The sequence below is a fragment of the Poromitra crassiceps genome (genome assembly GCF_964638095.1).
Source record: "Poromitra crassiceps genome assembly, chromosome: 10".
Classification (NCBI taxonomy): domain Eukaryota; kingdom Metazoa; phylum Chordata; class Actinopteri; order Beryciformes; family Melamphaidae; genus Poromitra; species Poromitra crassiceps.
The window spans coordinates 41,777,360-41,802,790 of NC_139631.1; the positions used below are offsets into that span (position 1 = coordinate 41,777,360).

The 25,431-nt window shown below is 43.3% G+C and overlaps 2 protein-coding genes across 2 annotated transcripts in view; both read left to right on the forward strand.

Annotated features, from left to right (window-relative positions):
• Positions 1 to 1,636: 1,636 nt before the first annotated feature.
• Positions 1,637 to 15,134, forward strand: ctu1 (cytosolic thiouridylase subunit 1 homolog (S. pombe); the record flags this gene model as incomplete). Its single annotated transcript, XM_083644832.1, has 3 exons — positions 1,637 to 1,734; positions 8,562 to 9,062; positions 14,599 to 15,134. Exons 2-3 carry the CDS (start codon positions 8,567 to 8,569, stop codon positions 15,132 to 15,134), a joined length of 1,032 nt encoding a protein of 343 aa, XP_083500958.1. The 5' UTR covers positions 1,637 to 1,734; positions 8,562 to 8,566.
• Positions 15,135 to 20,503: 5,369 nt separating this feature from the next.
• pxnb (paxillin b) overlaps positions 20,504 to 25,431 on the forward strand; it is a 50,691-nt gene continuing 45,763 nt past the window's right edge. Inside the window, exon 1 of the mRNA XM_083644831.1 lies at positions 20,504 to 20,630. Within this exon, the coding sequence (XP_083500957.1) occupies positions 20,618 to 20,630 (13 nt within the window). The 5' untranslated portion in view covers positions 20,504 to 20,617. The remainder of the gene's footprint in view (positions 20,631 to 25,431) is intronic.

Here is a 25,431-nt window from a genome sequence, read left to right on the forward strand (position 1 = left end):
CCTGGTCTCTTCTCTGTATATCCTTACAACAGCTAAGAGAGGAGCTTGTGAAGATTGAACGAACATCCCCACAGTCAAAGCACCTCCCTGAGATATCCATATAAAAACGTTTATTGCTTTAATACCAAAAATAAAACCTCCAGTGTCTGTAAGCTAACGCTAACGCGTTAGCGATTAGCTATTGGCTGGTTGTTGTGTACACTTGTGTAGGCCCCATGTTATGGTTAGACCCGGGAGTTAACATTATAAAACACATTTCCTGGCATATGCAGGTAGTTGGAAAACCTGGTAAGTTCTGAAAATATGTGTCTATTATTGTGTTATTCCAGCTATCGTTATCGGTTGTTAGGTTAGAGTAATATGAAGCCGACAAAAACCGGCAAAACAGACAAGCGGTTAATGCTAGTCTGCTTCCATTAAAACCATTGTGTATTAAAATAAACGATAACGTAGCTGGAGTAACTAATAAAACACATTATTTTCTGAACTTACTTAAGTCCCCAACCAACTTCCCGCAGCTTTCTCAAAACAATGTCCTTTTTATTGCGGTCCATCGATATACAGTCTGGTAGACAGATCAAGCAGTGTCTTCCTTTTGTTTTACCAAGCAGTGTCTTCTCTATCTAAAACAGATCTATAAGGTGAAGAGCCTGTAGCATGTAGATGACGGCTTGAGACTGGCTGCCACAGCTGTCAATCATCCCTTTTTATATGTCAAATAAGTACTTCAAAACAAACTGATCAGAAAAATGACCACTTGCACAAGCATTAGCATGACAATAACTATCTAAAATGATACAACCCACCTTTGGAAAAAATGCGTGACGATACCATGCACCGGGGCTATGCCAGGTTTCGACCTGGCCTTGTTTTTTAAAAACATGTAGGGACGACAGACTGGAGCAGAGAAAGGTTAAAAATGTCTGTGAAGACATCTGCCAGCTCGTGGGCACAGACTTTGAGCGCACGACTCGGGATGTTGTCTGGCCCCGGAGCTTTACGAGCATTTACCCTTTTAAAGGGTGACCTTAACTAATATATTCACAAACTGACATTTAGTAATCATTAACGAACGATTAACTACTCTACTCATGGAACTGACCGACTAATCAGTAACTAATGATTAACTACTGTATTCACGAGCTGAGATTTAGTAATCATTAAGTAATGATTAACTACTCTACTCAGGAACTTAGATACTAATCATTAACTAATGACTACCTACTCATTAACTATGATTAACTAGTGATTGACTAATGAGGAATTATACATTAACTACTCATTAACTAACTATTAGTTACTGATTAGTTTACTAGTAACTACTGCATTATTTGTGTACGTTATTGTAAAGTGTTACCAAAATATCTTAGCTGTCATTGATTGTGTTGCATAGTTGTTTTCTGTACTCTTGACAAATTGTGATATTGTAAGTCACTTTGGACAAAAGCATCTGTTAAATGACTAATGTAATGTAATGTAATGTAAAGTAGGTAAACTCCGGCCGACAGGGGGCGCCGCACAGGCTTCTACTAGTTGACGCCATTTCCGGATTTGCAGTCGCTCGCTGCTGGTGAAGAAGAGCCAACTACACATGAGAGAGCCCAATATGCTACTTTATGCTACATTATTATTGTTAAACAAGTGAAGTTATGATTTAAAGTGCGTTTCTGCGGATCGACTTGACTGTAACTCCTTGACATTCCGAATCCAGGCATCGTGTACTTGGACATTTTGGTATGAAAATGACAATACATTGTGGGTGTGTGGAATGTGGATTTGGCTAACATTACCTAGCTTAGTACAGTAGCTATTAGCTAACGCTACGTTTTATAATGTTGGCCGTCTGTCATGCTGAGTTATATAACGTTGTGACTTTAACTTTAACGCGGTGATAATTACGCTAACTGCAGCTTCTACTTGTGGCTGTAAAGCTGCCTTGCCTCAGGGAAAAGATTGAATGAGTGATATAACGTTAGAATATAATGGAGAAGATGACTCCAACTCCACTAAAACTGTGGTAATTTAACATCCCTTGCTCGTTGACAAACGCACATTCCAGTTAGCGTTAGAGAATAATAATGTACAATGTTTATGAATTAAATTGCAACCCATGCATGCAATATGTGAGCAGGTGTGCAAGAGACTAACGATGGTACAAAACCTCGCAGGGCAGTACATAATACAGCAGTTAGTTCACCTCGCAGGGCAGTACATAATACAGCAGTTAGTTCACCTCGCAGGGCAGTACATAATACAGCAGTTAGTTCACCTCGCAGGGCAGTACATAATACAGCAGTTAGTTCACCTCGCAGGGCAGTACATAATACAGCCGTTAACTGCCTTCCCAGGGCCGCTGCTGGCCATTTGGTTGCCCCTTTCGGAACTGCTAACATAGCTCACGCTACTACGCAGTCCCTTATTAGTACACCGCCGATGTAGCCTAAACAGGTCGCTCCGTCTGCAAAATTGTTCTAACTACTCGATAAAGTTTCGCAAATGAAATTTCAAATGTACTTACGGACAGAAAAGGGTTGTGTGAACCTCCGCGGATGATGTAGAAACACTAGCGACACTAATAAACATGTTTAATCCCTCACTGAACCCCAGGTCTAATTTCTTCAAAATGAATCAGCTAGAAACACTCGTCTTCTTCTGCGCTGCTGTCATGGGTGGTGCGCAAAGCAACCATAGCGCTCGCTATCACTTCCGGCCCCTGGCGGCCGGAAGTGGCACTTTTGTAGTCTTTTGTAGTTTTTTGTAATTATCGCTGGAAGATAAACAATGGAAAATAGGGGAAGCTATTAACAAAATTACTGTAATAATCACATGGCTGGCTGTATGTTACTTTTTTTTAATAGCTGAATTGGAGACATGTACTACCGGCCCCACAATATTTTTAAAAAACATTAATAGAAACACATGACATTAAAAACATTGGCAAAGTCATGACAGATTGTAGAGTTTAGTTACTTTACAACAATATTATTCAAGTAGTACTTCAAAGTAATCATCAGTAGGGAAATAGTAGTAAAAATCAGGCTTATTACCTTGTCCATTAAATTTCCAAAAAGACCAAAGCAGGCACTTTTCCCATATCCAGTTGGCAGGACAGCAAATACATTTTTGCGGTATACCAATGCTTTTAAAATTGCCTTTTGTTCCACTTTTAATGGAAAAGGTGACACCTCTTCAATTAACCTGTCGACATCCATTCTCACGTGGTGAGGGCTTCTGACTTCATGTGTAATGTGATTGATATAGCGGTTCCGACCGCCAGGGGCCGGAAGTGATAGCGAGCGCTATGTTTCTTTTTTGTTTTTTTTGTTTTGTTTTTTTTAACCATTGACTTTTAATTTACAACTGTAAGGCAATCATCACAAGTGTATACAACTTCGACAAGCATGAACAGACACAAGGCAGCACATTCACACATAATACAGGACAGACAGGGGGAAATCACGAAAAAAAATAAAAACAATTTAAAATAAATAAAACATAAGATGGCTAGAGACTTGTTAAAGATAAATAGAGGTCTTTGGTAAAATTCGATTTAATAAATTTCAGGGACTTCATGTAGAGTTGGGTTTCATTAAAGTAGCAGGTAAAGATGGGTGGAGTTTTGATATATTTGCCCTTATGAATAAAGAATTTAGCTAAGATTAGTAACACATTGATCATTAGGTCCAATTTTTTGTCTTCTAATATTACACCACAAACAATACTATTATAATCAAGAACAGGCATTACTGTGTTTTTTCCATGTAACCAATCGATGAATTATTTCCAGAACAGTTGGGTGTGAGAACATGAAACAAAAAGATGCTCAGTTGTTTCAATATCACCTTTACAGAATATACACTCATTGCTCTCAAATCCAAATCTTAATCTTCAAAATTCACTGGAAGGGTAGAAGTCATTCATTATTTTGTAGTGAATTTCTTTTGTTTTGGGTGGAACTGGATATTTGAAGAATTTTGTTCTCAATCTACATACTGCTGGTTTGTCAAAAATATTCAAAATATTATTTCTACAAGAACAGGCAGTGTATAAATCATTTGTTAGAATAGACCTTGTGAATTGGTTTGAGCACCTTTTATCAAGAAAATGTATTCCATTGATAAAAAGAGTGCTGAGATGAGAACACAACAGAATCTAGCTGTGGCCGGACTGGATAATGATTTAAGCGATGTTCTGTTGAATCCTTTCGTTTTTATTTTAATTTGTTCTTTGCAATTGCTGCATGTATGCTCCGACATCGCGAACACGAAGCCTGCCTGCGCTTCCAAAACTCTTCTGCGCGCATCTTACAAAAAACTACAAAAGACTACAAAAGTGCCACTTCCGGCCGCCAGGGGCCGGAAGTGATAGCGAGCGCTATGGTTGCTTTGCGCACCACCCATGACAGCAGCGCAGAAGAAGACGAGTGTTTCTAGCTGATTCATTTTGAAGAAATTAGACCTGGGGTTCAGTGAGGGATTAAACATGTTTATTAGTGTCGCTAGTGTTTCTACATCATCCGCGGAGGTTCACACAACCCTTTTCTGTCCGTAAGTACATTTGAAATTTCATTTGCGAAACTTTATCGAGTAGTTAGAACAATTTTGCAGACGGAGCGACCTGTTTAGGCTACATCGGCGGTGTACTAATAAGGGACTGCGTAGTAGCGTGAGCTATGTTAGCAGTTCCGAAAGGGGCAAGCCATTTGGGTGCCCTAAGCGTAATTGTTTTGTGGTGCCCCCCCCCCCCCCCGCAAAACTTTCAATAACTGTCAAACGAAATACTGCATAATCATTCATTATGAACGATACTAGTGTATCTCACATTACATTACATGTGGCAAACAAACAACTGTTAGAATTACTGTACATGTCAGCAAACAAGCGATTGTTAAACTGTACATGCAAGCAGGGACGGACTGGGATCATAATTCAGGCCGGGCATTAGATACTAGGGGTGGGAGAAAAAATCGATTCACCTAAGTATCGCGATTTTTAATGTCACGATTTTTTGGATCGATCTTTTATTCCAGAATCGATAATCGCAAATTAAAAAAAAAATTTTTTTTTTTTTTTTTTTTTTTTTTTGGTGCTTGCAGTCAGGCCACTCACTGAACAGCAGGCTAGGCGCCGCCTACTGGTTTACTAGTGGTTTTATTACTTTATTAGTTAGTCTGAAGTAATAATTACACTTCAGGGTTAAAGTGGGTGCATCTCATTGTAAAATTGGACTTCAAACGGCCCAAATCTGGCTTCAAACGGCCCAAATTTCACGCGCGTTGGCCCATATCGGCCTGGCCTGCTTGGTATCTAATGCCCGGCCTGAATTATGATCCCAGTCCGCCCCTGTTTTTAACTATATCGCCCAGCCCTACTCATGATATATAATATACAGTCTCTAGTGTATGATTCAACTTTTCCCATGTTCTAATCTAGTGTAAAAAAGCAAACAAACTGAAAAAATAAAAGAAAAAAATAAACAAAAATCGCAATAAATCGTAATATCGAATCGCAATAATCGTAGAATCGCAATAATCGTGAATCGCAATATATATCGAATCGGCACCAAAGTATCGTGATAGTATCGAATCGGGAGATAAGTGAATCGGCACAGCCCTATTAGATACCAAGCAGGCCAGGCCGATACGGGCCGACGTGCGTGCCGGCGTCCGAAGGGCGGCGGCAAAAAATTTGGGCTGTTTGAAGCCCAATTTGGGCCGTTTGAAGCCAGATTTGGGTCGTTTGAAGCCCGATTTGGGTCGTTTGAAGCCAGATTTGGGCCAGTTGAAGCCAGATTTGGGCCGGTTGAAGCCAGATTTGGGCCGTTTGAAACCCAATTTGGGCCGAGTCCAATTTTACAATGAGATTCACCCACTTTAACCCTGAATAAAGTAATAAAACCACTAGTAAACCAATAGGCGGCGCCTGGCCTGCTGTTCAGTGAGTGGCCTGACTGAGGGCACCAAAAAAAATTTTTTTTTTTTTTTTGGTGCCCTCAGTCACATGATGCCCTACGCAGTCTGCGTACTCTGCGTAATGGGGTGCGGCGGGCCTGTGCCTTCCTCCAAATACACCATAGTGGACGTGTTGGCATTGGATTTAAGATGTCTAGGGTCAGGGTGGAGACCCTGGGGACGATGCGCCATGGGCACACTTTTTTGGGGTTGTGACTCAACTCATGTCAACTCATGCCACGACATCCACATCATCAGTGGGTATGGCATCACTTGACATGACATCATCAGTGGTAATGACATCAGCAACCTTAACGTCGCCCTTTGCCCCGTTGCTTGTTGACCTCGTCTCTGTCAGGCCCATTAACTGCAGGCTCTCTTGTAGAGACCTCTCTTCTCTGCTGGTCTTAGTTAGGGGTGGGATGTCCCGCAATACGATATTATCATGATGCTTTAATCACGATACAATAGTATTGCGATGTACTAGTATTGTGATATAATAGTATTGATACAATAGTATTGTGATGTACTAGTATTGCGATGTACTGTATTGTGATTTATTACCTTTGTTCAACTGCAAATGATGTCCCCAAAGGAAAAAGACAACAACATCTAATCAAATACAGTTTCCAGTCTGTTCATCTCATTTATTGCAGCAAAATGGGATTGTCAAGCAGACTGACTGACCAACGCTGTCATAAAAATGTTGCATGCACTTGACGATTTCATAAAATATCACGATACTTTGCATTCGTGCGATACGATATATTGCCACACAAAATATCGCAATACTATGCTGTATCGACCCCCCCCCCCCCCGCCCCACCCCTAGTCTTAATGGTGATACAGGAAATCTCTGCACTCTTACACACTCCAATCACATCGATGATGACATCCTTGTCTCTGTTCTCCAGCTCGGCGATGGGCACTGGGGAATGATGCCCTGGCTGTCAACGCAGGGAGCGCCAAGGAGCTCTTAGCACGGAGCGTCATCTCGTAATCATTCTTCAGCGTTGTGTACTCCTTGTTGGCCAGCTTCAGGTTCAGCATGGCCTTACTGATGTAGTACACCTTGTTGGCCAGCTTCAGGTTCAGCGTGGCCTTACTGATGTAGTACACCTTGTTGGCCAGCTTCAGGTTCAGCGTGGCCTTACTGATGTAGTACACCTTGTTGGCCAGCTTCAGGTTCAGCGTGGCCTTACTGATGTTAGTACACCTTGTTGGCCAGCTTCAGGTTCAGCGTTGCCTTACTGATGTAGTACACCTTGTTGGCCAGCTTCAGGTTCAGCGTGGCCTTACTGATGTAGTACACCTTGTTGGCCAGCTTCAGGTTCAGCGTGGCCTTACTGATGTAGTACACCTTGTTGGCCAGCTTCAGGTTCAGCGTGGCCTTACTGATGTTAGTACACCTTGTTGGCCAGCTTCAGGTTCAGCGTGGCCTTACTGATGTAGTACACCTTGTTGGCCAGCTTCAGGTTCAGCGTGGCCTTACTGATGTTAGTACACCTTGTTGGCCAGCTTCAGGTTCAGCGTGGCCTTACTGATGTAGTACACCTTGTTGGCCAGCTTCAGGTTCAGCGTGGCCTTACTGATGTTAGTCCACCTTGCCTTGCTCCACTAAAGGGAAAAGCTTGTCGACCTCCTTGTTGAAGGTTGTGATCCTGATCTCTCCACTGTCATCCACACTCTCAAAGGAGAAGAGCTTGTCCTCTCCTCTAGAGTTACTCCAGGTGCAGATGCTGGACTTGTTGGTGACTCTGGCTCTGATCTTGCATTGGTAGGGGTTGAGACTCGCGATAGAGACCATTTTTGCTAGAGAGGTTTGAGAAGTGCCGAGTGGGGGCTTACGGGTAGTGTAGCGGTAGATTCCCTGCCTACCAATTCGAGGGTCGCAGGTTCGCGCCCCGTGTTGTTACCCCTGGCTTGGCCGGGCGTCCATACAGGCACGATTGGCTGTGTCTGCGGGTGGGAAGTCGGATTGAGGGTATGTGTCCTGGTTGCTGCACTAGCGCCTCCTCTGGTCAGTCGGGCTGCCTGTTCAGGGCGGAAGGCAACTGGTGGGAATAGCGTGATCCTCCCACGTGCTACGTCCTGCCGGTGAAGCTCCCCGCTGTCGGGTGAAAAGAAGCGGCTGGCAACCGTGCCGGAGGAAGCATGGTGCTAGTCTACGGCTCTCCCCCAGATCGGCAGAGGGCGGACCGGGGTTGGAGAGGGCCGGTGATCTAATCGGTGAGTGATGTCACTCACTCAAGTGACATCACTGATGACATCACAGTTGAAATCGTGACATCACTGATGACATCACAATTGAAATTGTGACATCATAAATGACATCATCAGGAACAAGAGCAATTGTGCGCCATGCCGCCTCCGGCCCTCGAGTTATAGTAGAGATTCAGAGGAGATCTGAAGTGATGTTTTACGAGATGTGTATGCTTGTCCATGAGCAAGGCATCATCTTACAAAAACCTTCTCACATGAGGGTTTTTGTGGCTCAATGTGCATCTGTTTAGACATGGACAACTTTGGTAACCCCTATTCTGATCTATGAGGGACTCCTACTTTTTTTTTAATTTTCTTTTGTCTATTCAACAAATTGTTTGTCCAACAGTCAGGATGCCTGTCCTGTGCAGCAGCTGTGCTGTGAAGCGTGCCGTGCTGAAACGCCCAAAGACCGGCCACTCGCTGTGTAAGGAGTGCTTCTTCTGGGCCTTCGAGGAGGAGGTGCACCAGACCATCGTCGCAGCGCGGCTCTTCAGACCTGGAGAGAGCGTAGGGATCGGTGCCTCTGGGGGCAAGGACTCCACAGTGCTCGCCCACGTCATGAAGGTCCTGAACGAGCGATACAACTATGGCCTGGAGCTGACGCTGCTGTCCGTGGACGAGGGCATCACCGGCTACCGGGACGACTCGTTGGAGACGGTGAAGAGGAACCAGCAGCAGTACGAGCTGCCGCTGAAGATCGTGTCTTACCAGGAGCTGTACGGCTGGACTATGGACGCTATCGTCAAGCAGATTGGACTGAAAAACAACTGCACTTTCTGCGGAGTGTTCAGACGGCAGGCGCTAGACAGAGGAGCCATCATGCTGAAAGTGGATAAGATATGTACAGGTAAGAAATATCAAAGTATGATTACATCAATTTGTTTTTTTCCCCTTTTTGGTTTTTAAAGGATAAGTTCACCCAAAAATGACAATTCAGTTTTCCAGCAAAACACCATTGTTGCAGAATTCTCCTAAAATATTGAAGTGGATGGGGTCCAACTCCCAAACGTAAAAAAAAAAAAAAACTGCTCACCTGACACCTGGCATAATCCAAGTCTCCACAAGCCCTGAGATGCCAGGTTGACTTGAAAATAAGTCATTTACACCAGTGGTTTCCCAACCACTGGTGTAAATGACTTATTTTCAACGTTTTTACGTTTACGCTTACGTTTTTACGTTTTTTTTTTACGGTTTCCCAACCACTGGTGGTATGATTCGGCAGGGAGAAAGAGAGGGAGAGAGAGTGAGACAGACAGCGAGCGAGAGAGAGAGCTCTCTTGCTCGCTCGCTCTCCACGCACACACACACACACACACACACACACACACACACACACACACAGAGAGAGACCTATAGTGTGTATACTCGCTCGCTCTCTCACTCTACACACACACACACACACACACTTATAGTATAAAGACAGGAGTGCAAGGAGAGGATCATTAAAAACGTGCTTTTTTTCTCCAGCATGCATTAAAAAGAGCCACGCTGAGCCTGGATTGGTTAATTTGCACGTCGGGTTACAATGCACACCTCTTTAGTGTAGTAAAAAAGACGACTGAGGGAAATCCTAAGTGTTGCAAACTCATTTCTATCTTCTGGCCACATCCACCATGATATGTAGAAAGAAACATTACGTCTCACAGACCAGAAAGAAAGAGAATAAAAAAATAAAAACGGGATGTAAAGGACGTCTTTCCAAGTCAACTTGGCATCCCAGGGCTTGTGGAGACTTGGATTACGCCAGGTGAGCAGTATGGAAGCATTTTATGTTTTTTGTTTTTATTTTCGGCTGGTTTTCTACTTTTGAAAGTTGGTCACAGCCACTTCAACTGTTTAGGAGAATTCTACAACAGTGTTTTGCTGTGAAACTCACGGACTGTTTTGTGGGCTAAAAAACTTCACCTGCCCCAACGCCCTTCCATCAGCATGTGAGTAGATAACGACTGAATTTTCATTTTTAGGTGAACTTATCCTTTAATGCTAAATTATACAACGGTTATCCGGCCGCGCAATTTGATTGGACAAGAAGCATTCCATGCATGCTGATATCATCATCATCATCAGTATATACAGTAAATGGGAGCTGGGGCTCTGTCTGTCTGTTTCTTTGTTTCTCTGTCCCACTGTGATTGTCCCACTGTGATGTCATAAATCCCACTGTGACATCATCCGTGATGTCATAAATCCCACTGTGACATCATCAGTGATGTCATAAATCCCTGTGATGTCATAAATTCCACTGTAAAGGTCCTTACACATCGGGAGCGTTTTTTTCGCACGTTTAATTCGCACGTCAATAATATTTTCCGAACCTATATCAGTCAATGCAACCGTGGCGTGCATACCAACGGCGAAGTTTCGCCGAGTGTTATTGCGGTGTTTATTTATTTATTTATTTACCACGGTCGATTTTTCAGAAATTCGCTTCCGACGTGTACACATCTGTGGCTGTGATTGACAGGTGGGTCAAAACTCGCATTGCAATTTCGTGCTGTATATTCGCATCGCTCTTGATGTGTAAGGACCTTAACAGTGAAAAAAGATACGCACATCCCAGATCCCAACCAGTTTGAAAGGCACGTGCTGCCTGGACCCAATAAAAACTGCAGTGAAATAAACAAAGAAAGGCCGCACACTGTAGCTCCCGTTTGCTTTTGTTTTATTAGATCGATTTAGATTTATTAAATCCCACTGTGACATCATCAGTGATGTCATAAATCCTGTGATGTGTGACATCATCAGTGATGTCATAAATCCCACTGTGACATCATCCGTGATCAGCGATGTCAGAAAAAAGAAGTGCGAGTCTGCCTTCAGACCCCCGTCTTCAGCCATGGACAGCTGAATGTTGCCAGCTCCAGGACATGTGATCCAGCATCCCTGAAGTATGCCATCAAGGAGCAGCCAGCTGCGTATGCGAGCTGCAGGTCGAGCTGGGCGAGCTGCAGGGCGGGCGAAGCCGGCGAGCCGAGGAATCGAGGGCGCCCTAGTTTAGTATAACAGCAAGGGAAAGGGATACTTAACTATATGAATATCACACTCTGCTTCACAGCTGTTTTAATGTAACCTTCATTAGGTTGCATTCAAACACGTTCAACCTAGTAAGGGACAGTGGTATATGGATACATTTGACCTTAATATTATGAAGGGTGTGTGTGTATATGTACTGTATATATACATGTATGTATGTATACACACACACACACACACACACACACACACACACACATACACATATATATATATATACCGTAAATTCCGGACTATAAGCCGCGGCTTTTTTCCCGTTTTTTGGCCTTTTTTGGCCCCTGCGGCTTATATAACGGTGCGTCTTATCTATGGATTTTTTCCAAAAAAAAAAAAAAAATCTCTCTTTTTTAGCACTCTTTCTAACTATAAATCCACTTCTGTTTTAATTTCCTCTCTTGCCCTCTTTTAACAACATAACATAACATAACATAACACAACACAGGTAAGCAGAAAGAAAAAGACGAAGCAATCACGCCATGAATGAGGAAATGACTCACCTGCTGGAGGCTGGAGATACACGCTTGGGCTAAACTTTTACTCCGTGAAACACTATCGATTAAGTCCGACATCGCTCAGAGGTTTTGAGCAGCTTGAAAACAAGTTTGAAAACGTGCAGAAGTCCATCCACTCACTCACTAAAGAAACTAAGGCAACCGTGAACAGAGTTTATAATGCGGAAAAGCGCATCCGCGCACTGGAGGACAAAAACAACACAGTGAGTCCGAAAATGGATAAAATGCAAAATCGAAACCCTGCACACGCAGGTTGATGACTTAATCAGCAGGAGTAAAAGAAATAACATTCGCCTGATCAATGTAAAAGAGGAGCTGAGATTGGTGACATGGACGCTTTCGTGGCAAAATCCTGTGTTACATCCTGGACCTGAAGGAAGGCGAGAAACCACCAGAGGTGGACAGGGCACACCGGGCGCCTCGGCCACGTCCAGACCCCGGCCTGCCACCGAGGGCCATCTTCATCTGCCTACTCCGCTGGCCCGACCGTCAACTCATCCTCCAGGCTGCGGGGAAGAAGCCCCTCACCTGGGAGGGTACGCGCTTTTTCGTCCGGGCAACAGAAACGCGCAACATACAACAGCATCATCGAGTCAATGGATATCGCTTTGGCGTACTGTACCCAGCGAGACTCGTCATAACCAGACCGGACTATCTTTAGCACTCTTTCTAACTATAAATCCACTTCTGTTTTAATTTCCTCTCTTGCCCTCTTTTCACCACACCGCGGACACTGTGTGCCCAGCGGCGGAACAAGAGCTCAAAGTGAAACTGCCGAATATCTTTTGAGTTGGACTGGTCAATAGTACTGTGAGTAACTAAAATAAAAAAATAAAAAACGGAATTCTCTCTTCTTTAGCACTCTTTCTAACTATAAATCCACTTCTGTTTTAATTTCCTCTCTTGCCCTCTTTTCACCACACCGCGGACACTGTGTGCACTGTAAAAAAAACAAAAAATACCATTAAAACACCCGCGGCTTATAGACCGGTGCGGCTTATAGAAGAAAAAAATAGTCAACTTTGAAGGTGCGGCTTATAGACCGGTGCGCCTTATAGTCCGGAATTTACGGTATATATATATATACACACATATATATAAAAAGTTCCCTCGGGATTGCACTACCAGGTTTATTATAATTATATATATATATATATATATATATATATATAAAAGTTCCCTCGGGATTGCACTACCAAGTTACCATGCCACCCACTCGTCATTTGTAAAAAATAGACTACTCTACTCACTTCTTATGTTTATGTGGAATATTCTTGACACTAAAGACCCCTTATCTCTGTTTGAAAATGTATCTCTAAGTCATAACAGGCACACATACTCAACTAGACATGCTACTGCAGGTTTTACACTTCCAGTAGTTAGAACAAATGCAATGAAAAGAACTGTCATGTTTAGAGGTATGCAGGAATGGAGCACCCTTCCCACATATATTACACAAGAGAAAAGCAAAAAAACATTTAAAATTCTTGGTAAAACAGCACTTACTACTGTGATAATGCTATATATATATATATATATATATATATATATTTTTATACAACAGGTAGTTCCGGCCGAGCAATTTGATTGGACAAGAGGGATCCTACGAGTGCCGTTATTTCATGATAATGCACTGGTGCTTCACTGTGTGTAGATCACTCCGCTTCACAGCTGCTCTAATCAACAAAACACTTCACAGCTGTAGAGTAGACAGTAGTAAAGTAGACAGACTGCAGTTAATTAGGCTGATTAGGCTACATTTTCAGCAAAGCAGAAAGCTGAGGGGACTATTTTTGTTGGCGGAGGAATAAATACAGAAATCATATATTTTCTCAGCTTTTTGTCATTTTTTTAATCAGCTTTGTTTAATAGAACTGTTGTATAAAAGCAATATCACACTCGAGGTCGTGCTGTTGTTGTCTAATATTGGCACTGCTGTGATTATCTTCGGCCTACGACCGAATCACAGCAGTGCCAATATTAGCCAACAACCGCACTCCCTCTCATGTGATATTGCTTAATATATATATATATATATATATATATATATATATGTAAGGGATAATGTATATTGAGGCGGTGATTACGGGGGAAATAATGACCGACAGGTGGATTGAGCCCGACGCGCAGCGGAGGGCTTAATCGTTCACCTGAAGGTCATTATTTCCCAGTAATCACCGCCTCAATATACATTATCCCGCTTAGAACACGGCCTACAACTAAATCATTCAATAATCTGACAAAAATAATTATTCAAATAGATTTTTTAATAGCGTTTTCAACGACAAAGCGGTTTCATTCGTAATTGGCACACAAGACACCACAGCTGCAACTGGTTGGCCTAATTAGTAGTGTCTTGCTGACAAAATGCTCTTACCAACTGATTAATCCAGGTGTGGCAGAGCAGCGGTTGGTTGTCGAGAAATAATGACCGGTGAATATTGTTGATTGACCAATCAGAATCGAGTATTCAAGAGAGCCGTGTTCTAAATATATATATATATAATATACTTGAAGTTGGTAGTGCAATCCCGAGGGAACTTTTTTTGTTGGTGGAGACCGGTGACAGAAAATCATCTGTTGTCTCAAATTACTTATAAAATATATATAACTTGATGAATAGCTTTGTTTATACTGTACAGCGGTTGTATGAAAGCGATATCACACTCGAGGTCGTGCTGTTGTTGCTGTACATCGTCACCGCTGTGATTATCTACGACTGAATCACAGCAGTGACGCTATACAGCAACTCCCTCTCGTGTGAGATAGCATCAAGTATAAGATGGAGTGTTGTGATCATTCTCTACAGCTGGCTGTGGTGTGTGTTTTTAAACACAGGTCACAACGCGGACGACGTGGCGGAGACCGTTCTGATGAACGTCCTGCGAGGGGACATCGCTCGCCTGCGCCGCTGCACCGCCATCTCCACGGCCAGCGAGGGCGAGGGGGTGGTGCCGCGCTGCAAGCCCCTCAAGTACGCCTACGAGAAAGAGATCGTGCTCTACGCCTACTTCAAAAAGCTGGACTACTTCTCCACAGAGTGCGTCTACTCGCCGAACGCCTACCGCGGCCACGCGCGCACCTTCCTGAAGGACCTGGAGAGCGTGCGGCCCAGCTCCATCATAGACGTCATCCACTCGGGGGAGAACCTGTCGGTGCGGGAGGGCGTGAAGATGCCCGTGCAGGGCAGCTGCAGCCGCTGCGGCTACATCTCCAGCCAGACACTGTGCAAGTCGTGCGTGCTGCTGGAGGGTCTGAACCGCGGGCTGCCCAAGCTGGGCATCGGCAAGCATCACCGCCTGCATCACAAGATCCTCTCCCAGCAGCCTCTGACCAAAGAGGAGGAGAGGAAGCTCAAACCTGTCGACTTCTGAGAATTATTAGCAATGTTTTTTATCCACTATCCTGCGGAAATCATATTGAAATATAAGAGCACAATGAAATTTAGATATTTATTTTGTAAGATCATGATTGAATATTTATTTTGTAAGGACATGTAGGCTAAAGGCATTATGATCATGACATTGTAGTAGGGAGGGATAGTTTGGACTGTGTGATGTGTTGTATGAGATACTTGCTGACAGTCATACAGTAGAACGCCAAGTTGACTTGAAAAGATGTCATTTACACCCTGTTTTTAGCGGAAATCTGCACCGTAGCCATTTTGCTCCAAGAAGTAGCAGAAGCAGTTAGGGCCCCTGTGAAGATTTCAGCTGAAACGGGGTGTACATGATGTCTTTTCAAGTCAACTTGTCATATCAGGGCTTGTGGAGACTTGGATTACACCAGGTGAGCGGTATGGAAGCATTTGATGTTTTTTTTGTGTGCTGATGACCACCCTGTTCACACCACACTCAGCAGGCAGCTCTACCTGCCTGACGCAGCCGGTCTCCATTTGACCAAACTGCGACCGCGCCACCTACATTCTATTGCATGTTAGTACACTGACTCTATGTACCTCATACAACCCCACAGAAAAAAAATCTGAATTATCCCTTTAAAGGAGAATCCAGCTTTTTTTTTTTACAACCTGGACCTTATTCCCAGCTTTAATTATGATTTTTTTTTAAACTCATCTTGAAGATAAATGTTTGAAATTGATGCACTACAACATTATCGATGCACTATAACGCACCGAGCAGCGGCCTGGAACAGAGGAAATGGGAGCATGTGTGATGTGGGTACTTCCTGTATGTATTTTTATTTATTTATTTTTGCCAAATAGCAGATGTTTATTACGCATAAAAAATAACAAAACAAACACAAAAAACAAGAAGAAGAAGAATGCTTAAATATGATGGCAGTCAGAACAGATTTTCAACTGCATTTTCTGAACCTTGGATCACTGTCCCTTTTTCGGACAACAATAAAGATTCAGATTTTTCTTAATTTTAAACTTATTTCAATTTACGATTTAATTACACAATTTTTCATCATAAGCTGCAAAAACTCTGCCTCCAATCAGTCATTGTCCGAGAAATATAAATCCTCTTCTTCTCCGCTTTCAGCCAATCCTCCATCGTTGTCTGGGAACATCTCCCATCCCGTTTCTGTGTTACCACATCTTCTCATGTCTTGTTTCACTGAGGGTGTGTTTCTTTTCAGGATCAGGTTTGTAGTCATTGTAGTCATTGTAGTCATTGTAGTCATTGCACTGATACTTTTCCATCCTCTTCTGGAGTTGATAGATGTATTTGTCGTCCTTGCTCCTGTTGGGAGAGCCCATCATGCCAGGGGTGATATGAAGACACTGAGGGATCTTCACTGTGGGGAAGCCTGCTGACCTGGGGGGTGATGGGTTCCAGGTCCAAAAACCAGAACCCAGGGTCCTGGTCAGAAAAGGAGAGCCGTGGAGGGGAGCTAGAATCGTTTGCCCTGCATCATGGCTGTGCTGCTGAAGACATCGTCATGGTCTTCTTTGGCAGTGTTGGTTACTAAGTAACTAGTTACTGTAACTTAACTACTTTTTTCAGTAACTAGTAATCTAACTAATTACTTTTTCAAATTCAGTAACTCAGTTACAGTTACTAAAATAGTAACTGGGCTAGTTACTAGTTACTTTAGGACATGAAAATAACGTACAACTTCAGAGGATTATCCGGTTTCTGATCCTCAGACCTAGTCCGGGGAGAGAGCTGCAGCCAGAGCCCCAGAGGCTCATGACCTTGATAGGCTATAAGCCCCAGAGGCTAATGACCTTGATAGGCTATAAGCCTCCCCAATAAGCAAATGTTCAATGCCTCACGGTGGCACAGCAACACTAACATAATGTGTGCATTAATAAGACAATCAAAGCAGACTTTTAAAAGTAACGCAAATGTTACTTTCCCTAGTAACTAATTATTTTGAAGTATCTGGTAACTTTAAAGTAATTAAATTACCTTTTGAGAGAAGTAACTAGTAACTGTAACTAATTACCAATTTTCAGTAACTTGCCCAACACTGTTCTTTGGTCATTGCGTCCATAAACTGACGGACCTGCTGCTTTCTTTTCTAGAGATGTGCTGTTTCTGGCACTCTTCTGCAGAGCGTGTGCCAACCATCATGGCCACATTGACCCAGTCATTCCAGATGCTTGGGGCAGGATGAGGATCTCACAGCCTCTTGCAGCTTCACAAGCTCGGCCTCAGTCCACCTGTCTCCATCTTTCTCTCGTTGAATCACTTTCTTACTGGTTCACACTTTTGGGGCCCGTGCTGCTTTTCCTGCTGGACTGGATCAACTCCGGCACAGGTTTTGAAGGTAGCAATGTTTTTGCTGCGTTTGTTTTGTTTGTGATTTCTGTGCAGCTTCGCTCTTTGCTGATACAGCGTTTCTCTTCTTCAACACCCCCCACCCTCTTCTGGGGCAAGTTGATGTTGGTGATCCGTCAAGAACCTTCCGGCCCCTTATCTGGTCTGCCCTTTTGGCCTTTTTCCTCGTTCTTTCAACGGTAAAAACTCGTCATCTGACCGGCTGCGATGCTCCATCACTCACTGTATGTGGCTCTGTAGGGGGCTTATTTTCTGACACGCAGCGGCTCATATCCTTATTATATCATAGAGACAATGATGTGACGCGCTCTATTTACCTCTGCCAGCCATCCATTCCTCTGTTTTCCATCCGGGGACTGTGAGACCAAGATGTGTCTCGCATCACTGAGTGAGATCACACATGCCCCTATTTCCTCTGTTCCAGGCTAGGGCTGGGCAATATAATCGATACGGCAATATATCGTGATATTTTATTTCCCGATACTGTATCGATACTTATTATTTATTTTTTTTGCAGGCCATGCCATGCCAGGCCTCTGCATCTGCTGATTCCCACCCCTAATCGATACTGTATCGATATTTCCCATATCGATGCGTTCAGTAACACTCAACACTCAGTAGTTTTGACTAAATACACAGGTTGAAAAAAAACGAAATTCTCCTTTAACAGCAACACACTGAGATACGTCCTTGTACAAAACATACCTGGACTCCAACATACTGAGAGCATGTTATAGTGTATCGATAGATAACGTTGTACCTGCTCAGCACGTTATAGTGTATCGATAACGTTGTACCTGCTCAGCATGTTATAGTGTATCGATAGATAACGTTGTACCTGCTCAGCACGTTATAGTGTATCGATAACGTTGTACCTGCTCAGCATGTTATAGTGTATCGATAGATAACGTTGTACCTGCTCAGCACGTTATAGTGTATCGATAACGTTGTACCTGCTCAGCATGTTATAGTGTATCGATAGATAACGTTGTACCTGCTCAGCACGTTATAGTGTATCGATAACGTTGTACCTGCTCAGCATGTTATAGTGTATCGATAGATAACGTTGTACCTGCTCAGCATGTTATAGTGTATCGATAACGTTGTACCTGCTCAGCATGTTATAGTGTATCGATAGATAACGTTGTACCTGCTCAGCACGTTATAGTGTATCGATAACGTTGTACCGGAATTCTCCTTTTAAGGTGCTATTCAATAATACCTAAATGTTAAATGTGTCTAGTTTACTTTGTCATCATTGGCTGTCTATACAGTATTACAGCACACACAAAGGCTCCGCATTTTGGGCAAAGCTTTGTATGAAATGTATGCATATTGTCCCAAAATGAGGTTGCTAACATTTGATCATGAGAGTTGCAACATGTTTGGTACACACTTAGACACAAGTATGTATTGTGTGCTATATATTATAATAAATACATTGTCCTGTATCTTACCATGTGTTTTCCTCTCATTCTTTGTCTTTATTTAAGATCCCCATTAGCTACAGCAGAGCTGCAGCTATTCTTCCTGGGGTCAAACAACTTGCATAGTTTCAAGATTTCACATACAAAATTTACATTCCGTACAAAAATTTACATTCTGTACAAACTACAATTTTGGATATTACATACATACTGTACCTTTTAAGATATTGCATACATCAAAATTACCTACATACCATTACAGATGTGTAGAATATACATAAAACTACATCGCATATTATGTATACCTATATATACCATTACCATATCTTATATATATAATTATATATATAACTATTACCATCACCATATATATTATATATTAGTTATGTACATGCTTCAATATGCTTTATATATATACACACATACATATATACACACACACACACACACACACACGCACACATAGCATTATCACAGTAGTAAGTGCTGTTTTACCAAGAATTTAAAATGTTTTTTGCTTTTCTTTTGTGTAATATGTGTGGGAAGGGTGCTCCATTCCTGCATACCTCTAAACATGACAGTTATTTTCATTGCATTTGTTCTAACTACTGGAAGTGTAAAACCTGCAGTAGCATGTCTAGTTGAGTGTGTGTGTCTGTTATGACTTAGAGATACATTTTCATACAGAGATAAGGGGTCTTTAGTGTCAAGAGTATTCCACATAAACATAAGAAGTGAGTAGAGTAGTCTATTTTTTTTTTACAAATGACGAGTGGGTGGCATTTTTTGAAGTTCTTTGTATGTATTTACTAACTATTCTGCTCAGTGTTGTTACTATACGGTTACTAGTACAGTGTTGTTACTATATCTGCATTACATGTAAGTTAAATTACTTGCCAAATTATAAATTTACCTCATGCAAGTATGCATACAACGAGGGACCATAGAACCCATTCAACAAAAAAGATGTACATATTGCGTCAGGCACAGACAAGAACACAGCACCATACAGGAGAGCTGACAACAAAATTGGTACAGGTATTAAAAAATGAATGAAAAACAATATAAATGCAATGAGAGATTATTACAAAAACAAAAATTTGAGAATAAATAAACAAGGACAGACATTAGAAAATAGTAGGTCATTGACTTCAGGGCCCGGTATTCTAAAAACCTTTGCTTTTTTAATTGTTTTATTTAAGAGCAAGACAGTTGAGCAATGAATGAAATTCAATAAAAAAGAGGGAAAGATGGCTGTGTACCTAAAAACTTCTGTTTATGAATAAAGCATTTGAAGGGAGAAAAACATAGTTTAGAGATGTGTTCCTCGTATTGTCAGAAGAACACATTATCTTAAGAGTGAAACAGTGAGTCACTGAGATTGAAAACACATGATCCTCTATTTTCCTTGTAACGTGTCAGTGACATCATTGGCCGCTAGAGGTCGCTCATTCCTCCATCGCAGAGAGCGGACGCGCGCGCGCACTCGTGAAGTACACGCCGCGCGTTCTCGAGAGCAGAGCAGCTACTCCTCCTGACCAACTTCCAGAAGAACAGAAGAACAGCAGAGAGAGAGCAGAAGTGTGCTGAAGTTTGCAGAGGAAACCCCAGACTTCCAAAGCAGCCGAAAAGATCGAGAAAAACACACTTGGCACAGCCTAAAGCCAGTCCCCCATTATGGACGATTTAGGTAAGTACGCTTTCCCCCCCCACACACACACAAGCCATCTGTTTTCCTACACAGTCAATAACGTTTAGCGGAAAGCAGGGTGGAGGAGTTTTAACGTTACGTTTACGGTTTACGACGAAGCTCCAGCAGTTGTGTTAAAGAAAAGGCCTTTCTGCTTCAGTTGAGTCCGCTTGCTGTGAGACAGGTCGCCACATTCTGCCGTTAATGTTGACGCGACAGGCAGCAGTGTAGCTCAACGTTCAATACGTTTGACATTTTACCCACTTTGGTTTACATAATAAGCATCAGCGCGTAGCAGCTGGAACTCGCTAGCTCCTCACTACCACCACCATCTCCTTTTAAACACTTTAAATCTCTATATATGAGCCTACATTAGAAACGCAGGCAGCCTGTTGTGTTACCGCTTCTTATCTTGTGTGCGCCAGAGGGTGAGAATAGTTCTCTGGCATTTTGACATCCAGCTTTAACGTTAACAAACCTCCTCAACTTTTGCCCCCAAGCGATTCATTCCAGCTTTGAAGTGAGAGAGAGAGAGAGACAAGAGAGGAGAGAGAGAGAGAGAGAGAGAGGAGGGAGAGAGAGAGAGAGAGGAGGGAGAGAGAGAGAGAGAGAGAGAGAGAGAGAGAGAGAGAGAGAGAGAGAGACAGACAGACAGACAGACAGACAGACAGACAGACAGACAGACAGACAGACAGACACACACACACACACACACACACACACACACACACACACACACACACAGGCCTCCTCAATTAGACTGCTCCATACAGCACAATGTGGGCTAAACCCTGGCCTGGCTGCCTTTCTACTGTATTGTGCTCTGTCGTATCTCCAGGGAAGCCTACACACACACACACACACACACACACACACACACACACACACACACACACACACACACAGCATACTTTGTGAATGACACTAACGCACTGACCACACCATGCACTGGTTGTTTGTGATAGTAAAGCCTTGATACAACAGCCAAGGAGGATGTGATTGGGGCAACACACACACACACACACACACACACACACACACACACACACACACACACACACACACACACACACACAAACAGGAAATCGTGTTGGTAAGGGACGCAGGAAAATGGGGAGATGTGATGACACGTGAATGGGTTTTGTGTTTGTGAATAAAGTGAAATCCTAAAGAGAAACTCACATCTCTAAGGAGACTGACTGAAGCCCTTTGTGCCAGTGGTGCTGCCAACATGTGAAACAATAAGCTAGTAGTTAGTGGTCTGTGATCATGCTGATCCCCTGCTACAGGACATGTTGTTCTTAGTTAGGATACACACTGGATTGTGTTGTAGCTGTGCTGGTCTATACACACACAAAAGTGAAGTCAAGGTCATCTTTTCCATTGGTTGTATATTAACGGCTGATCTTGAATCAGTGCAACATTATATGAAGCAGGGAATTCTTTGTTTATGAATTAATTTATTATTGTTGCACATACGCATGTAGAGGTGCCCTAAAACCCACATAGATATGATGATAATGCAGGAAACTTAACTTCATCATCCAGCTAGATGTTTTGGACTACTGCCCAAGTGAAGAATAGACAAACGTACCGGCAGCCACAGCCAACATTTATAGAGTTTGGCTGCTGGCTGGTTTTCGTTTTCACTCAAAATAGTGGTTATTTATTGCTTGATGTTGAAGTCAGTTGCTGTGATTTCTTACATGCTATGTGTGACTTGTGAAATTCTCATGTACAACAAAATAAAGACCCAATAGCCTGTTATCAACCAGCCTGATATCTGCTACTAACATGATCCATTCTTCCATTAACTCCTAACTTAGCTATGTGAAAAGCTGCCGTTCAGCTTTCAATCTATTTTTTGTGCCTCACGAACTAGTCAACTCTTCACTTCGCTGACCCTTTGACCTTTGACCTGTGCCACTGAACTCTGAGCTCCTCATTTTGTTTTCACACTTTTCATCAGCTGGCCGCTTCGCTATATTTGCCTCGGCTGCATAAAGCTCCCTCAGTCTGAATACATCAGCGCTCTTCGTTTGCTTCTATCAGTGATGTGTAGGGAATGCTCCAGTTGCATGTTACAGATGTTCCAAAGAGGAAAGACAATAAAAAGACCTTCTGAATTGTTTAAGTGGAGAGACCATGTTCCACCTCTCTGGAGTGTGCCCCGCTCTGAGAATACCTCCAGGGCACACACTAGATGCTGGAGTGTGTCCCTCTCTGAGAATACCTCCAGGGCACACACTAGATGCTGGAGTGTGTCCCTCTCTGAGAATACCTCCAGGGCACACACTAGATGCTGGAGTGTGCCCCGCTCTGAGAATACCTCCAGGGCACACACTAGATGCTGGAGTGTGTCCCTCTCTGAGAATACCTCCAGGGCACACACTAGATGCTGGAGTGTGTCCCTCTCTGAGAATACCTCCAGGGCACACTATAGATGCTGGAGTGTGTCCCTCTCTGAGAATACCTCCAGGGCACACTATAGATGCTGGAGTGTGTCCCTCTCTGAGAATACCTCCAGGGCACACTATAGATGCTGGAGTGTGTCCCTCTCTGACAATACCTCCAGGGCACACTATAGATGCTGGAGTGTGTCCCTCTCTGAGAATACCTCCAGGGCACACTATAGATGCTGGAGTGTGACGTCCCGCTCTGAGAATACCTCCAGGGCACACTATAGACGCTGGAGTGTGTCCCACTCTGAGAATACCTCCAGGGCACACTATAGAGGCTGGAGTGTGACGTCCCGCTCTGAGAATACCTCCAGGGCACACTATAGATGCTGGAGTGTGCCCCGCTCTGAGAATACCTCCAGGGCACACTATAGAGGCTGGAGTGTGTCCCACTCTGAGAATACCTCCAGGGCACACTATAGACGCTGGAGTGTGTCCCTCTCTGAGAATACCTCCAGGGCACACTATAGACGCTGGAGTGTGCCCCTCTCTGAGAATACCTCCAGGGCACACTATAGATGCTGGAGTGGCCACGGGCCAGTGAAAGGGCTGATTGTTTGGCGGAGAGGCCGCCTGCAGTCTCACTTAAGCAGAGCGAGCAGCAGGCTGGAGGAGGGGGCGAGGCTGCTGTGGAATGTCTAACATCACTGTGTCAGGCAGGGTCCAAGGCCCAAATACTCACTGGGTCATGTCACGACTTACCTCCTACTGCTATGCTCTCTCTGCCCCGCCCGTGCACGCTGCTGCTCCTGGAGCCAGCACTGTCAGTCACTGTGCTCTGTGCACGCTGCTGCTCCTGGAGCCAGCACTGTCAGTCACTGTGCTCTGTGCACGCTGCTCCTGGAGCCAGCACTGTCAGTCACTGTGCACGCTGCTCCTGGAGCCAGCATTAATTAATTCACTAACGGTTGATGCTTAATAAACATTAACTAACCCTTAGTTCATGTTTATTATATCTCTAACCCTAACCATTAACTAACCATAAACTATAAAAAAAAAAAAATCAATCTCAAGGACCCCTGGGGCTCCCCGGACCCCACTTTGAGAACCACTGCCTTAGTTAACATGAACACACAATTAGTACATTACATTAATACTAGTAGACACATTAGTTAACTGTTAATTAATGACCCTTATTTCAAGTGTTACCAAATACTTTAGTATGATTGTCTGAACTTTCATCCGATGTCGCAAGTAGACTAAAACCAACCATATGAAATATTTGCAAATACTTGTTTTCGGCCGAGGTCGTCCGTCCTTCCAGTAAACCCCCAGCGATCCCGCCCCCGCAGGGTCCTGTGTGTCTCTAGGTTCACTAGATCCCGCCCCCGCAGGGTCCTGTGTGTCTCTAGGTTCACTGATGACTGGCAGGCAAGTCTACACAGAAACCTGATCTGACACCACAACACTGATCCCATCCTCTCCTCCTCCTGTTCCAGTCTGCGTGTATTGACTAACTACTCAAGAGGAAGGGGATTCCCTCAGAGTGCTATTGGAGCAGCTAGTCAAGAGGAAGGGGATTCCCTCAGAGTGCTATTGGAGCAGCTAGTCAAGAGGAAGGGGATTCCCTCAGAGTGCTATTGGAGCAGCTAGTCAAGAGGAAGGGGATTCCCTCAGAGTGCTATTGGAGCAGCTAGTCAAGAGGAAGGGGATTCCCTCAGAGGGCTATTGGAGCAGCTAGTCCGGGCTGTTCCTCTGAGTCAGATGTTTTGTTGGATGGCTGCTCATGATAGTTTGTTGAATATAAATGGGATTCACTTTGTGCCATTATTGATAGGCTAGTCAATGTTCAACTAGTCTGCCATGCATGAAGTGGAGCCATCTCGTCAGTTTGGACAAGAATAGAGTTCTGTTGCATCAGTGAGCATTAAACACTGATCTGCAACTCTCCGTTTTGCACTGAAAACTATTGTACTAATTTATTTGTTTTACATTTCTTTCCTTTGTAGTAGTCCAATATTCTTTGTAGGGACGGCAATACGTTTAGACAACTTAAAGTTATGTTAAATACAGTAAGTTTTATTTTTTTCTGCTGTAAAACTTGGGGGGGGGGAGGGGGAACTAAAGATTTGTCAAATAATTTCAACGTGTAATGCAGTTTTATTTTTGTTAAAATGGATTTTTCTAAAAATTGGTATCGAAAAAAGTATCGTTCAGGTACCGGTATCGAAATCCAAGTATCGAAACGGTATCGATATCGAAAAAGTTTGAACGATACCCAGCCCTAACATCAAGTACTCTGAAGACAGTCCTCTTTTACATGTGAAGGCCTCAGTTGATCTCCTTGCAGAGGATGGCCTTATTCCCCAGACAGGAAGAGGACTGAAGGCTGGCTGAAGGGC